This window comes from Camarhynchus parvulus, chromosome 3, assembly GCF_901933205.1.
Source record: "Camarhynchus parvulus chromosome 3, STF_HiC, whole genome shotgun sequence".
NCBI classification, from domain to species: domain Eukaryota; kingdom Metazoa; phylum Chordata; class Aves; order Passeriformes; family Thraupidae; genus Camarhynchus; species Camarhynchus parvulus.
In genome coordinates this window covers 48,594,392-48,611,408 of record NC_044573.1, presented here as the reverse complement: position 1 = coordinate 48,611,408, position 17,017 = coordinate 48,594,392, and the positions used below count along the sequence as shown (strand labels likewise).

Genomic DNA, 17,017 nt, shown 5'->3' with positions numbered 1-17,017 from the left:
GGGCTAACCATATAACTTAGCCAAAATGCATCAAAAAACAATAACTTCTAGTGAAAGTATCATTTGAATTCCACCAAAAGAATAAAAGTGCTTTTGCTCTGAAGTAAATATAAAGGATAACATCTACATCACTGAAAAAAAAAATTATATCTGAAAAGGTTCCATACTTCGGAATTAACTCATTTTAACATACAAAAATTTAGATACCAGTTTATGCAATGATTAAGCCATGCAAATATCAAATCCTTCTTTTATATTCTTATATTCCTTCTTCTCTTTCACTTGCTACACTTGGCTTTTGTTGCCAATTAAATGACTGAAGCATTGCCTTTCTCTCTGTGTCACCTTGATTACACAGCAGCTAGAGCAATGGAGATGGCACAGGGACACAGGATAGATGCAATGCAAGTAAATACACAGGGAGCAAAAACATGGGAAAAGTGAAAACCAATGTTCCCTTCTTTTCATTCTGGTCTGTCTTTGGCTTTGCATTTTAAAGGACTTTCCTATGATACTGTGAAATAATTTAGAAATCTTTGACAAAATTTGGTGTTAAAAAAAAAGCCTGCTTTGTCACAATAGAAAAATTCACTGGTCTAAAAAAGCATTGATCTGTTATTTTATTTCACATATTGAAATAGGAATAGATTCAGTTTAGCTGTCAAATGGTTCTGTATGTCAGAATTAAGCAGTCCAGTATTTAATCAGATAACAGATTTCTAGGAATGGGCAGTATTGTTTTATTCACATAAATATAGAAAATATCTATTTACATCTTGATACCATGCATCTTGGAGTTGGTGGTCGAAAACTTCTTCCTGATCCTGTGGAATACAAATTCATACCTTCAAATATGGATATACTACCCTTATCTTTTCCAAACATCACACATTATTACAGTTTCCTTCTCACTCCTTTCTGGTAGCAAACATGCCTTCAGATATTAATTACTTGGAATTTATATTCTCTTCGGCTAGCTTTCAAGTCCATCCTTCACTTAAAATAAGACTATATTTTAAAAAACCCAAAAGTTTGTTCACAGTAAGAAAAGCTTCCACACCTTGAAAATAATGAATCAAATGAAGCAAGAAAACACTCTCTGCAGAATCTGAATAGCACAGGGAAGCCCTGTGGCTTTGCAATAGATGATGGCTCCTGTGGATTGGTCTTTTAACAAACTGTCAGGTGGTCATTTGACACTTGTATTCAAATTAGGAGAGTGCTCCAAAATAGCTACAGAAATGCTAATTTGACATGGCTATGATGCATACAGAAAACCAGAGGTAGCAAGATGTTATGTTATTATTATATCTGATTTTTGCAAGTTGTTTATACTCTGTTCTTGAAAATCAGCACTTTGGACTTCTTACGTGTTGTACTAGAAAAAGATATTATGGATCAGTAACTTTTTCTTTTGTCATACTGAACCTATGCCTAGTGGTGTTTGTTTTTACAAGAGTTATTCTCAGTTCATTAATGTAAAAATTCCTATTTGCATTCTAAATTATCTTCTGCTGCAAGTAACAAATCTATTTATAAAGATTTAATAAGGAGATCTGGAAGTAAGTAGGTCTGGAAGGCTAGCCTAGTTAATCATAACATTGACTTGAATAAATGCACATTTTAAATTATGGTATTTTTATAAATCTTCCTACAGACAGCTTCATACAATTTTTAGAAAACCTGATATTTTAGGGAAGAAAATAGTTTCAAAGTGTTATCATGAAATGAAAGAGCATATAATTTTTTCCTTATTTACAACAAAGAAAATTAAGATTGTGGCCTGTGATTTTCTACAAGTATTAAGGATCAATATCGAAGGATCAAGCATGAGTCAAATCCTAGTGAGTTTGATCTAAGACCAATCACCAGTACAGTCTGAGTTAATAGCCCACTTCAGTTATTTCTGTCTTCACCCCTGCTATTGAATTTATTTATTTATTCCTTTCTCCATCCTTATTTTAGTGACTGTTAATCTCTGACATTACTCAGCAAACAACGTTCTTCACCTGACCACTCTAACTCACTAGTACAGGACCTGTCACATCAGGAAAAACCAAAAAAACCTCTCAATAACACTAGGCAGACACAGATGATAGAGAGCAGTGAGATAGCCTGGCACATCAGACCTCAGCCACGTGTGTGATGGGCAGAGTAGTTCCCAGGAGCTGTCAGCTGGGGACAACAAAGGGCACCAATGGCACCATTCGGTGATCTTGGTGACTTGCCACCCACACCAGGAGGCACAGCCAGGCAGACCATGCCTCAAGAAATGGTCTGGAGGCAGGCAAATCAGGCAGCACACTTGATTCACCATCAGCTTTCAGGAGCCTGCAGGAGACAGCTGAACAGGTGTCTTCTGCAGGCTAGATTTCCATCAGGCAGAACTACAACTAGAACTTCACTACAAAACAGAACTGTAGAAACTGATCTGCCATTTCTTTTCAGCAACATATATATATGTATATGTATATTTAATCTGTGCATTTTTTGCTTCTTGATAGGGTATTTCTGATTATGATGAACAGCAAGTTTTGCTGTGCAAAGAAAGCTGCTCCTTGTCTGCCTTTGGAACATACAGTGAAAGTAACTTCCAGGCTGAAATCAGATTCTTAGAACATTAAAACAGCAAAATCCAGGAGAAGTCTGAGAGTACAACTATCCAAATCTTATTAAGCATTGGTTTGTTTCAGAAGAGTTAAACTATTTCCTAGCATTTAAATTATTCTGTGTCAAACTGCATCTTTTATCAGGACTTCCTACATCATGGAGTGATATTACAAGAAAAATGCACAGGTAATCTTCCAACGAGGCTGGTATGAGTGGAGCTACAAGGAAAGGGAAAATAAAGAATTAGACAGACCACAATGCCTAAAGGCCTCATGCATTGTTTGTAGTCAAACACTAATAGGCTAGTTTGATGTTTCTCAGAGTGATGTAAAACACGTGGTAACCTTTGCCCATTCCTTACTCTGGAATTCCCATGTACCAAATGCCACTGAGGCAAAGCAGCTTCCCTGGGATGGCTGCCAGCACTCTGAGTACAGCTTGCTGAAAATAAAGCTGGTGCCAAGAAGATGCAAAGGGTAATCACTTAAAGGGAAAGATGCCATCAGAGGATTAAGCAAAAAACAACTACAGCAGAGAGAGAGGAATGTATGTCTTTAAAGTAAGAAACAAATGACAATTTCAAAACAACTACTACAGTTCCTAGGGCTTATTTCATTAGTTACAATCATTTCAGGTGCCTTTAGGCAAGTTTATTTTAAATTTGTACTGATTTCTTCAGAATGATTAGGAATCTGGAATCCAGACAAAGGCATAGCCTGATTTGCTGATGTGCTAGTGACAAGAAGATGTCTGCCAAATTCATAATTCTGCCAAATTCATTTATTTATGCACAAATACTTGTTGGAGATATGGCAAAGGCTTTGTAATCCCAGAAACTGTTAGATATTTGTCTCTTCAAAGTAAAATGCAGTAGAGATTAGCTGTCAGAATATTAACACAAAACTTACTTAAAATGTGTAAACCAGCAAGGCCTGGTTGATAAAACAGGAGAGCAGGATTTTTCTTCTTATTAGACTCAGATATAAGCTGAATCCTGAAACTGGACACAATACTAACTTCTTTATGCAACACAGTCCTCTTCCAAACATGGAAGATTGCCATGAAGCCAAACATGTATAAAAAGACAATTTTTATGTATAAAAAGACAATTTTATTTATGTCTACCAAGTTTTCTGTACTGTGCAGTTTTTCAGGATACTCTGACAGCTTAAGTATCCAGTCACAGATATGATATTTCACCTTATGAGTTTGTGTTAGATCTTCATTTCTTTTTCATATCTGTATTTAATAACAATTAATAGGTGAAATCTTTCATACTTATATAAAATATAGAAGGATATAGAAACTCTTCAAATACATAGATATATTTTGCCAATTTTCCAAAGCAACAATTGCCTAAATATCATACAGACTTTCTAAAAATGATTTAGTAATAGAGAAATCAATTGTTGGTACTGTGCAGTGGTATTGTCAAGACCTGCAGACATTGGCACTTCCTCAATATTTAAACACTCCTAGATGCAAAGCTATTCACATAATTAAATACATTGTTAAAGATCTAAAACATTAAAAGTATTTAAAATCACAGTTCTCCATATGGAAAAAAAAAGAGCATATTCTTGCTCTTGTGGAACACATTATTTTCAGGTAATGTCACAATGACTTTTATTTCACATATCAAATAAAATTGCCACAACAAATTCTCAAAGACTGTTTGAATGGTCCAGATAATTGCATGCAATGGGATGTCATGGGGTGAACCACTGAACTTAAAAAACATTCTGGAGTAAAAAAGTAGTGATTTTCATTGTTTCTTTTTCTTAAAGGGCAAATCTTTACCTTTCCAACAGTCTTTTTAGATTTAGTTCTGTTTTGTCCCTCATTCTCAAGGGTAAATACTTTCCAGTACTCTATATACTAGGACTGTGGCATCTGTTATATTTAATTTGTATTCTCAATTACTCTCTTTTAAACATGTGATGATTTCTTCGAAAAATTGGGAGAAATATTTCTTGCATTTGGAAAGGGAAGTGTTGAGGAATATGATAATCCTCAGTTTCTTAGCAGCTCATTTTGAAATTTCACAGAAATGTCTCCTATAAAATCTTTATCTTGATGCTGAAGACAGCCTTTATGTCACCACAGACATGCAGCCCACCACCATAAAGAAATCTGTGTAAAGCTGGACCCAAGCCCTTGAGTACAGCTGATGTTTAACAGATTAAATTTTTTTAAGAACTTGTGTAACAATACTGGGGGGTCAAAAGATCAAGACTTGATGGAACAAGGAGAAACAGTGCTGATATAGACTTAATATCAGCAATTTTAGAGTCAGTATCAGATAGAGAAAGGTGCATTACTACAGATGTTTAAGATAGCAAGATACAGTGCAATTTCCCCCCCATCATTCTCTGTATCCACCCTTTCCCATTTTTTTCTCCTCCACTCCTTCATCCCTGTCTGCCCCACCCTGCCCGCACAGTGGGAAGCAGAGCTGGCGCTTTTGGGTCAGAGACGAGAAATTCTCTGTGAGAGATTCTGCTCGCAGCCTGAGCTGTGCCCAGTGATGATGAGCAAAGCTGCACTCTTAGCAGAGCTATGGGATCACCCCATTTGGCATTCTCTGCTCTGGGGCTGCCTGTAGGAAACAAAGCTCCAGGATATGTGAGGTTTCCACTCCCCTGCTGGAACAAGCCTGTGCTCCAGGTTCAGAGGGAGATGGGTAGTTTGTACTCAGGGTGCATATGGTAGATGAACTAAACACCTAATTTTTATTTTTTTAAACAGTAAAAATCGAATAGATACATAAATTCATTCTACCCTCATTTCAAGAATTCCCAATTCCTGCTACACAGAGCAATTTGCCATAACAAATTATTTATTTTATGTCAAATAACTAGATTCACACAGAATAGAAAGCATAATTATTGTACTTAAACTCTAAATGATTTCTGAGTTAATAAAAAAAGTCTGAGTTCGAAAATATGGAATGACAAAAACTGGAATCTCCACATTTAAAAGATTTATGTATAGAGAGGGAAGCCATTTCCTGAAAGCAGCCTTTAATATATCTGCATTTCTACCTGTGGGGAATACACGTGTCTTACTTAAATGACTGCGACTGATCTATTTACATTTTACATACAATATTTTCATACTCTGTTGCTACTGCAACACACTTTGCAACGTAGAGCAAGAGCCTTAAATAATCTCTTAGCTCAATACAATTTTTCCTAGGCTAGCATTTCATTTGGTATGAGTCTGAACATGATATCATGTTCCTATTTGGGATACAGCGTCTCTGAGACCATATCTGCTTGCCTTTCTCCCTTTCATTCTCTTATCAGTCACAATCAGAAATGCTTCTGACATCTGATAGATGAGGCCATACCTTCTTCTGAAGCCTGCCTGCAGCACAGTGCATCGACTGCCTGTAACTCTGCTCTCAGATCAGAAGGACAGTGTACTTGCAATGGTTCACAATCAGAGGAAAAAAGATTATTTTTCCTTTGATAATTCAATTTTTAAAAATCAGTTAGATAAAAGATTCTTTATCCCTAAATGTAGTAAGATAATTTTTAGAAGTAGTAAGTAGTTGCTGTGAATGTAATATAAAATATGGACAGAAGGGTCACACTTTTCAAAATGAGCTCCCAAAACATTTTAAAGAGGGTAAGCTTGAAAATCTGGCCCTTAAAAGACTCTTAATTTAAAGTCAAAGTGTTGGGGTGGCCAAGTCAAGCTAAAACTCTTTCTATGCCTCTATTTGTAAAACTAATAATGGTAAAGCCTCTCTTAAAAAACCCAATGGTTGCTTTATTCATCAGTGTGTTCAGAAACATCCTCTGTCTATATGAGGGTTTTCACTAACACAGTTTTTTATACTGGACTCTGAGAAGAGTGAATGCCATTGCATGCATGAAACATGAAAAATGCCTTATCATTTTTAATATCACAATTTAGGCTGACACAATTTCATATATGCCTGGGCTAAAACTAAGGCCATTTCCTTTACATAACTGACTTTCCAAGGCACACCATAACAGATTGCCCAGAGAAATTGTGGAGTCTCCCACACCAGAGATATTCAAGAATTGTCTGGATGAAATCCTGTGCCATGCACTCTAGAATGAGAGCTCCCTGCTTGAGCCAGGAGGCTGGACCAGACAACCCACTGGGGTCCCTTCCAACCTGACCCATTCTATGATTCCATGAGCTCCTCTTCCAGCTGCAAGGAACTGCAGGAACTGCCTGAGGTTCACGGGAAAGATGCAGAGGGACATTAATTAGTAAACAACCTGTGTGCTCAGCAAGTACTTGATTCTGAAAAGCAGTGAGGACAATTTAAGGGACCAAAATTATAGCACCACTGTTGACTTAGTAGAAACATCTGGTGGTAGGCTGACTCTCCATAAAAGCTTTTCTGTTCTGCTTGTCACTGTAATCTATATTCAGTATCCTATATCTCAGAAACACCCTATCATTCTCTACGTTGCATTTTATTTGTTGCCAGCACAGAAAAATACGTAATGTCTCAAATATCAGGGTAAAATATGTCAAATCTCATGTCCCAAGAAGAACCACTAGAGCAACTCTATTGACAGTGTTAATCATATTTGAGGTTTTAATGTAAATTAGCTAAACCAATTTTTTTCTCTCTGCTGCACTCAAGTGGCACTTCTCTGCAGAACTCAGTAGTATCACAGTTTGGATCCCTGTTTGCTACAGAGACTGATTTCCTATTGTTACTTTATAAATAAATTAATGTCTTCTCTACTTGCAACGTGGACAAGAACTCCTTGGTTCAAATGCAATAGATTTGCTTGCGTGGAACTTAATAAAGTGTAAAACAGTTTAGGTAATGAAGAAGTTATTTACATCAGATTGTGACTAATTTTCTGTCTGCTACTAGGGGTAAGAGCATTATTTCGCATGCCAGAACCTATAAATCACTGTGGTGAAAACATCATTTTAAGACAAGTGTTCTCAGGAGAAAATAAGGATCGCAGATTCACAAAGGAGAAATGACCTTTTAATATAGTATTTTAGAGAATGTCTCTAGAAATTGATGAATTAGTTCAGAGGCTTCTGGAATTCTTGTAAAGAGTTGAAGAAGTTCAACTGCTGAAGTATTGTCAACAGGTGACAATTAAAGTGTGACTAGAAAGCACTGAGACTTTTCTGCTAATTATTTTCTACATCATAAACATCAGGACCTTTTCAGACATTTTAGAAATTGGTTTGCTTGTTGGCAAACTAATTTTCATCAGCTATCATAAAAAGGTGCAATGCCAAGTACAAATTGAAATTGAATGATTTTAGCTTTATTTTTATGTGAAACGTGAAATAGTTTTCACTAATACTTAGAAATAGCAGAAGTCAGCTCCAGCTGGTTCACATTAGTAGTAAATATGATTAAAATTTTAAAAAATTATTATCCAAGTGGTGGTCTAAAACCATGAATACGAATTTAACAATTCTAAGGTAGTGAGACCAAGCTGTAGTGGCGTATTAGGTGGTCCAGATAACTGTGATGTTGTCCCTGAAGATGCTTTCTGATCAGCTGACATATTAAAACATTATAATTCTCCCTTTGTCATATTATGGGATTTGAAACAATGAAACAATGTTTGCTATGGTGTTTAAGCAAAAAGTAAAAACCCAAGCTGAATTCCACACTCCTTTGCTCTGGTAGAGAAGCCCTGAAGGGCTGAATTTGGAGAGGGATGAGAATTATAATAATATACCTGTAGTGCATATGAAAACCTCTTTTTAAAGCAAATGTGTTTCACAGTTTAAAAAGAAAGTGCACTCTACATGCAGATCTTCACACAGAAATAATCTATTCAGCATTTATAGGGATCCTATAAAGTATGGGTTGATGTTTTTTCCCCCACTTACTTTGAATATAAGAAGCAGAAGTAGAACTAAGTCTGTTGGTAGGTGAGTGAGAACAGGATTGTTGAAACATTTGGAAATTAAAGGTTTCAGTGATCTCTGAGCTTTCAATTCAGGTGCTATAAAATAAAAACTAAGCAGACACTTCAAAATGGCTACTGGACGGTCACCAGAACTTCACAGAATCATCTGTGAAGTTGGAAAAGACCTAGTCAATCATGTTGTTCAACCATCTATCACTGACCTCTGCCCATGAGCAGGCACCCAAACCAAACAATGTCCCTGTAGCCCTCAGTCCTCACAAGCAAGATGGACATGCTGCAGTAGTGGTGAGATGTTTTTCTCCCTCTGTAAAATACATCTGAGCCTTCTTTTTAAAAACAACTGTTCATTGGTACAAAAGTTGTTCAGAAGGAGGTGCTCATTTGAAGAAAACACCCAAGAAAAGTTTCTTGGATTCAGGACAGAACACCTGGAGCTGCAGGTAAATGCCTGAAACCACCTTAATTAATGTGCCCCTTCAGCAGTGTAGAAGCTCAAGTTCAACACTGGGGCTAAAGCTGGGGCAGTGGAATGTGGGTTGCCTCTATGAGGCCCCATGAAGACCCAGCTCAACCCTTAGGGGACGCTGCAGCGGTAATCCACCTCAGGAAAGCTTGATAGAAGCAGAGAAGGAACTTGAATTTTTTTCTTTCACACATTCTTGAAAGCACTAACAACAGGCTACTGGCTACTTCTGTCTGTCTGAGGTAGAAAGGGAAAACATTTCCCAGGCAACCTCTAATACACAGCAATTTTTCAGATCCAGCCATTTCATTTAGGGACTAAAGTGAATTTTAACTTTTTAGAAAGCCTGGCCATTTCTATCAGCTTTAGATGATGATATATAGGATGAACTTCATTCGATGTTCTCATGTTGCACTGGTGTTTGTTACCATACTATTACAGAGGTTATACTTTGGTAGTGGATAGGATTGCTATAGTTATAGTTTCATGGTTCAAAGAGACAGGACGTTACAATCCTACTGCATGAAAATGTTCTTGTGATACAGCACAGTACATGTTGGTTCCTAAACAAAATTACTGTTTTCCTGTTATTCCTCAGCTTTTAAAAATATTACTTACATAGCTGTGCTCTTAGATCATGGTCTGTTCTGAAAACGAGCAACATCAGCCCCTTCTGTATTACAAATATATGAAGTTTTGCAGATGCGAGAACATAAGCTAAAAATTAAACGTAGGGATCTGATTTCAAATAAAATCTGGTAAACATTTATTTTCTGTGAGAAAGGGAAGGAAAGGGATGTTAGAGTGTCATGGAAGGAAAAGAATGCATCACAGCTTCTGTGGAACCAGAAAAGCAGCCCTGTGGTATCACACAGCTGAGGAAGTTGTGGAAAAATGGTATGAAACAGGTATGATGCAAGGTTAATGAGCCTAAAATTTGATCTAACCATTGAAGAGAAGGAATGCATTTTAGTCCTGAAAGCTGTGTGTGTCTGATCTTTCACAGGTATAAATGGATGGAGTCCTATTAAACTTGGTGGAATCATGACATTTTACACGCACTCACAACACTCCAATTAGAGTCTTGTTTTTATCTTTTAGTTGTTCTGCTTTTCAAAGCAGTCTTAGTAAAACAAACCAACTGTGCACTGGAGGAATTTGCTTGGTGAAGAAATACATTCCAGTTGTGTCTTTCTAGCTGATACTTAGAGTTTGCTCAAGAAAATGAATTTTTTTTTATGAGAGAATTTTATTTAGCATTGTAAGAGCATTTTCAAGTGTTTTTAATAAGTGTTCTCAGATCTGCTGAAGCAGAAAGCAATTTGCTATCCTCCCATGCCCTGAACATGGGAAGTTTCTCTCTTTCCTTCACTGATCTGTGCAAGTTCTTCTTTATTAATAAGGACTAATTATTATTTTTCTGGCTGTCCTATGGTCTTCTAAGGACCATATTGATTAAATGGAGATACAATGCCTAATTACGTCTATGATGGCCATTCTGATGCTATTTGAACATTGTTATTAATAGATACTCAGATGTTATGGCAGTGTGTAAAACAAAAATGACTCTGCATAAGTCATTCAGAGCCAAGTCACATTTCAACATTTGAAACAGAAAGGGCTCTAGAAAATAGCCTGTTTCAACATGGTTTTCAGTTCACACAAAGCCAGAAGTGTTCTTTCTCCATGAAGGTGTCATGCATCTGTCTTCATCTCTCTGGGTGTCCATGTGAGGTCTTCTCCTCCATCCCAGCAGCCTGGTATGCACCAAGCCCTCGTTCTGTCTAACCTTCTCAGAGGTTCAATGCCAAGTGGTAATTTAAGGAAAAGGCAAAACCAAATATCAGGTGTTGCCCATCTTTAGTGTAGTTCAGTGTGCAGCTGTACACGTGCTCCTCTACAGAAATACGAAGCAGATTCTGTCCTCTGGGGTTGTGCAAGCAGAGGTCCCAATTGTCACTCTATACCTGGATCACCGTACATAAAGGGGAAAATAGCTGCACCCTGTGGATGACAGCTGAATTTTTGAGAAAGCACTGAGGCGTTTTATGTCAATACGTGTTTGTTTGCACAGCAACCACCTGGGGATCCACACCTCTTTTACCAAGGGATGAATCCTTGCACATTTGATGGTAACTCTGCCTCCTCATATTAAAACAAGCCCCAGAACCTAGCCAGTCTTTACATGCCCTCTAGGCAGTGGGTTAAGTTGTGCAGAGGGAAAGAGAAGGAATAAGAGCATGAGCATACATATCCTTTCTTGCAGAAAAATAAAGGGCAGCTGCCAACAGGAGCAGAACTGATCACACAGTAGATCAATACCGTCCTCTGGGAATTTTCTAGTTAAGTTGATGTTTCTTAATTTCATTTATACAGATGTATATTTCTCTAAGACATTCCCGAGTTGCTGCATATTCAGTCAAAACATGCCTACCTCCTGCTTTATTCTTTGAAAGGTAATGACAATCCTTCCCCAAACACCTTTCCTACATACAGAGGAGTTAGTATCATAAACTCTGCCATGAACAACCATGCAGAAAATTGTATACAGGTCCTGACAACAGCTGCCCCACAAATGTGTTTTTACGCCACCACAACAATTAGCTAAACTTAATTTGATAGGAGATTCTCTGCTCTTCTTTTCAAAACCTTACACTGCCAGCATTAACACACACTATAGTGAGATATTAGCTGGTGAGTTTTCTCATACCAGAAATTTTTGTGGGTAACTAGTACAAACCTACCAGCCACAGAAAAAAAATGCCTCTGCAACTGTTTCCTTCAAAATATTTGTTTCTACTTTTTAAAATATAACTTACTCAAAGGGAAGTAAATCTTGCTGCTTGTGTCCGAGGGCAATTCTTCTTTAGCTAAAATGTAGCAAATTTGTCTGTGTGTGACTGGAAGAATCCTAACTGTTCATGCCCACCTATTAAGAGGAAGAGGTCATCAGCTATGTTTATCCATCCAGGCAACCTGAGTGTCTTATTTGGCTGGACAGCAAGCTGGCAGAAGAATATCATATGCCACCACAAGACTATGTGACTTAAATAAGTAGCTGAACTGAATTCTTATCCATCCTCCTCATAACTCCTACTGGGAGAAAGAACAGAATAAAAAAGTACAACTCAATAGTACCCTTTTTCATTAGTTTAGTTTCTCTCATTTGACACTGTTTACACACTTAAATGATAGCCCTGGACTTTTCACTTTTCAAAGAACAGAACAAGGGCCAAATGTAGATCAAAATCACTGCACCAATGGACTGATGATATCACACCACTCAATGTGTGCAGAGGAAATGCTTAATTCACTTGACTGCTGGCTTTTGAGAATTGTCTCTGCCACAAACTTTTCACTCACAGTTTTGTCACTGAAGCCTGGCCTCTGGAAATACACTGTTCTATCTGATCGGCCCCTGATTTGTTAATTGTATACTTTAAAACTGGAGGCTTTAAAACAGATAGCCATCGCTACCCCAGACCTGAGCACTGTGAACCCTTGCAATACATCTTCTGAATCCCAGAAATGACAGTGTTCAGAGCTTCAAATACTGTTTTCTAATGCAATTTTTTTGGAATGGCACTGTAGTAAGAATAATAGTAAAAATTAAATTTAACAGTTCTCCACAGTTTCTAGGATGATACAGAAGAATTCTTTTTGCAGAAAAATCTTTGCAGAAGTTGTCTTTGCATTTTCAAATTCTATGAATTATTTAAAGAAATTGTCTTAAATACAACAAATGCATTCTATATCTCTAGTATTTATACAAAGCTAACACTTCAAATCTGAAAAACCACTACTACTGTCAGAAGGCATGTTATTTGGTTTCCACTCATTTACTGTGAAGCACAAAATGTTTCTAGCAATCCTTATCTGATTGCATATGTGGTAACTGGCACTGTGACCCATCTTCTCAGAATTATTCATCTTTAGGCGCCAAAATTGATGCACCTTGTGGTAGCCAGGGAAAGAAAAAACATCAGAACTCCTGAACTACTTTTGTACACTTAGGCTTTATCTGTGTCCCAGTGTCGTCAGGGTATAAACTCTAAAGAGCATCAATTCTACACCCTGAAGCTTGTGACTGAAAAGTGCAAATTCCACACTAGAGGTAAAGCTAAGTGTTTCACTGGAAGTGTAAGAACTGATGTCCCTGCAAGAGTAAGCCAGCTTGCTGGCTGAAGAACAAGAATCATGAATTTCATACTTCCGACATCTTCTACCCAATATGGATGTGAGAGAAGGAATACTGAACCATCATTTGGTTACAAAAGACTTAATTTTGTTCTGGCAGCTAGTAGGACTGCAGCTGTCCCTTTCACTTTCACCCTGTGACAAGCACATGGAATGCTGTAATAATTTCAAGCATGAAAATGGAGTAACAATGGGATGATGAATAACACTGAGTAGCTAAGAATTCCTATTTACATGGGATATCTTCCTGGCTGCACCAAATGACTCGTTTTCTGTTAGCCCAGAAACCAGAACCAATCTCATCAAGAGCATATATCTACCTCAATATGAGGAGAAATTAGGTCTCAAATATTTTTTATGATTAAATAGAGATGTGTCAGGTTTTACTCTGTTGACACTAATGGCTTGGTTAATAGCTGGCATTTTTGCTTCCTATAAAGGAAACTACCAGTGCAAGAGCAGTTTTTTGCCTGAGTTTGAAAAATTACAAGAAAACCATATATGTGTCATAGAACACCAATTTTCAGACTATTTCTCATTAAAATATGCATTAGCTATTGGTAGAAGCACCATGTGATGAGTGAAAAGGAATTACATGTGATCAAATTTCTCAAACATACATCATACTTGCAATGAAGACCCTGGAAAATCAGTCTGCTACCATGACTTACCTAGAAGTCTGATAAGAGCAAGCAGAAGGCTCATTTGCTCATTTTCAGAAGGGAAAAGGACATAAACAGGGAGAAAAAGACATAAACAGGAGCAGCTGTTATAATGATATATTTATACACTATTTTACACAATTAAACATTTTACAATTTTAAAAAGTGATCTGTAGTATATTGGATTAGGCTCAGCAGACTGTGCCTTGGTCTGATGCAATCACTGGAACTTCACTGGTGAAAACTCCTGTCCACCCTATGGAAATTAACTCAGAAGAAACAGCCATTCATAGCCCATGAAACTTGTGCAACACACAATTTTTTGGAGACAATGTGAGTGCAAATGTCAGTAAGTGTTTTGTCCACTGCAGAGAGGCCAACCTTTAAATTGTATTTTTTCTAGATGCTGAATTGAGATTGTTCAGAGGAAACACTGCAAATAAACTTTTCTTACAAAACCAGCAAAACTCATTTCCTCAGCTGAAGTCCACTTACCAGATCTTCTATTAGTACCACCACTAGTAGCTGCTACGGAACACAGATGCACCAACATATAGATACAGAGCTTAAAACCAAAGCTTCCCTAAAAACTGTTTATCAAAACAAGTGAATAATTTAATTCTCAGAAATTATTATAAACAAACATCTTACAGATTGTCTTCTGGAAACTTGAATATATTCATGGTTATAGGGTTCTTCCCTACAGAACAGGTTATAGTCTCTATGGGCTGAGACACACTCAGTGAAATTTACAAATTAATCTAACCAACACTCTGTTAGCCTTTCTGAACTTGAGCCCAGAGAAGTATTACTTTAGTTTTTGAAAACAGCTGGCAGTTCACATCGTAAGAATTTGGGGGGGGCTGAGGAAGAGAGAACAACACAGAGATTACAGAATAACAGTTCACCCAACTAAGATTGACTTTGAGTTTTTGGATGTGAGAAAATTTCTTCCTGCATCTTCAAAAGAGATGGGGCACTACAGAGCTTATCTGTGACAAACCTCTTTGTTTCTGCAGTCATCAGTGAAGATACAGCAAAGGAAATGGAGGAGCTGCAGTTATGCATTTGCAATACACAAAGTCCTTGTTTTCCCACTAGGCACTGCAGAATAGCAATTGTCCATTCACAGCACATAGCACATCCTCTGCATTTCAGAGCTAATATTTTTGCAGTCCTTAAGCTAGCATGCTTCAGCCTAGTGTAGTTAATGTTTTTAACCCTATGGGGTACACTGCACGAGATAGGTGTGCTCATGTTCTGTTCCTTGTTAAAGGAATTGGTTTTTTAGGTATAATTTTTAAAGTTAAACTGAAATATTTTCAAATTGCAAATTATTTATCTACAGCAACATTTCAAAGAGAGCTATGAAAAGTCTCTTTCCACAAATCAGAAAAATATGAAGATTGCTGGTCATTGAACATACCTGTATAATAATCAAATTAACAACAGAAATCTCCTGTCTTGGCTGGAGTTATTTTCAAGACTGCTGGTACACACAGACACACACACACACAGACACACAGACACACACAAGCTCTGACAAGTGGCTCTTCCTCTCGTAATTTAGAATCACACTCTTGAAAACAATGTTAGTTTGATGGTAGCAGTTGCTTTCATTTACTGCAGCACACACTGCCCACTGTGATGCTGCAATACTCATTCAAGGCAGATCACTGGCTCAAATATGAATTGAAGCTATATGCTATCAAACAGATGCCAGGTTACATCATGTTAACTCCTGAGCAAATTTCCACTTTTCTCTGCTTAGGTAGCAAAAGCTGTATGAAAACTGGTGTTAATATAAGACAAGCAGCTGTCTCCCTTCCCAGAGGGGATCTGCTTCTTAGTCAAAGCTCAGGCTGCCTCTTAATTTTGAACTTCTGAACCCAAACCAAATAAAGTAATCTAAGCATGTATTTAAAAAAAAAAAAAAAAAAAAAAGCAGTATACGTACTCCTAAAAATGAAGCTGATATTCTTTTCTGCTTGACCTGTTTATTTCCAACTCTTCCTCCCTCTGCTCTAACTCTCAGAAAAACTCACAGCCCCCTTAGGATAGGAACAAGTTTCTGTTTTCTTCTTCCTTCATCTAAGCAAGACAAGTCCCAGGTCTCCCCTCATGCCACAGAGCAATAGGAAAACATACAGAAAAAAATCAACCACACTTTCCCCAGTGGGGTCAGAAAGGACTTCTACAAGAGATTCTTTTTGCAATCTTCTGTAACCATCAAATGGTTAAATCAACATAAGTTAAAATTTTCATCTAGTTTGAATAAAGAGAAAAAGGGACGAAATTCAAAAAACGGTTGCTGTAGTAACAATCACCAGTAAAAATCTTTTCCACTAAATAATACTATTATCTCCCTCTCCCCCTCACAATTTTAATTCCCCTTCAAAAAAAAAAAAAAAAAAATGCTGCTTCTTTTAGATTTGCTGTACATACCTCAACCATTAAACAAGACATTTAACCATAGTGGCAGTTCTGTGACCTTTGAATGCCGTGAAATCTCTAAGCGGTGCAGCTTGTTCATGAAGACTTGTACTGCAGAATCCAGTAACTGCATCCAGGATTGGGAATAGAAATAAGTAACGACAGCAAACTAAAATAATAGTAACTAAAAAAAAAAAAAAAGGATTTTTTTTTGGGGAGGGGGAAAGGAAAAGAAAGAAAAAAGGAAAAGAAAAGCTCCCCAAGTCCCCCAACCCAGCCAGTAAAACCACCTTAAGAAGCAAAAAGCCTCGGGAAGAGAGCGCACTTGTGTGCCAGGGCAGGGCTGGGTAGCGCGGAGCTGCTGCAGTCTGGCCGCCCGTGTCAGGCCGGGCGGGGAGGCGCTGCCAGCGCCGGGCGCGGAGCGCAGAGCGCAGAGCACAGACCAATCCCCGCCCTGCTGCCAGCGCCGCCGAGAAGCCTTTTCTGTTTATGTTTCCTCATTTCGGGAGTGACGTCAAAGGGTTTAGTTTTTCCTCTGCATGTGCTATTAATTTTAAACGACTACTATGGGAGGAATGTGGCAGTGATTGAGGCAGGCTACCCTAGGCGAAAGAAGCCGGAGTCATGATTTATCTGTCCTGGATTCAGCTCAGAAAGGTTTTATATCCAGAGGTACTAGAAAGATCCAAAATATCCTCACAACATGGGGAAAGGCTATAAATATGCTTACATATATTGAGGTATTCTTA

The 17,017-nt window shown here is 37.7% G+C and overlaps 1 protein-coding gene across 1 annotated transcript in view; it reads right to left on the bottom strand.

The window, feature by feature from the left end:
• Positions 1–16,716, bottom strand: part of PDE7B (phosphodiesterase 7B) — a 170,744-nt gene extending 154,028 nt beyond the window's left edge. Inside the window, exons 1-2 of the mRNA XM_030945699.1 lie at positions 16,559–16,716; positions 16,281–16,395 (exon numbers count right to left, since the gene is read on the bottom strand). Coding sequence (XP_030801559.1) covers positions 16,281–16,301 — 21 coding nt within the window. The 5' untranslated portion in view covers positions 16,302–16,395; positions 16,559–16,716. The remainder of the gene's footprint in view (positions 1–16,280; positions 16,396–16,558) is intronic.
• Positions 16,717–17,017: the final 301 nt, after the last annotated feature.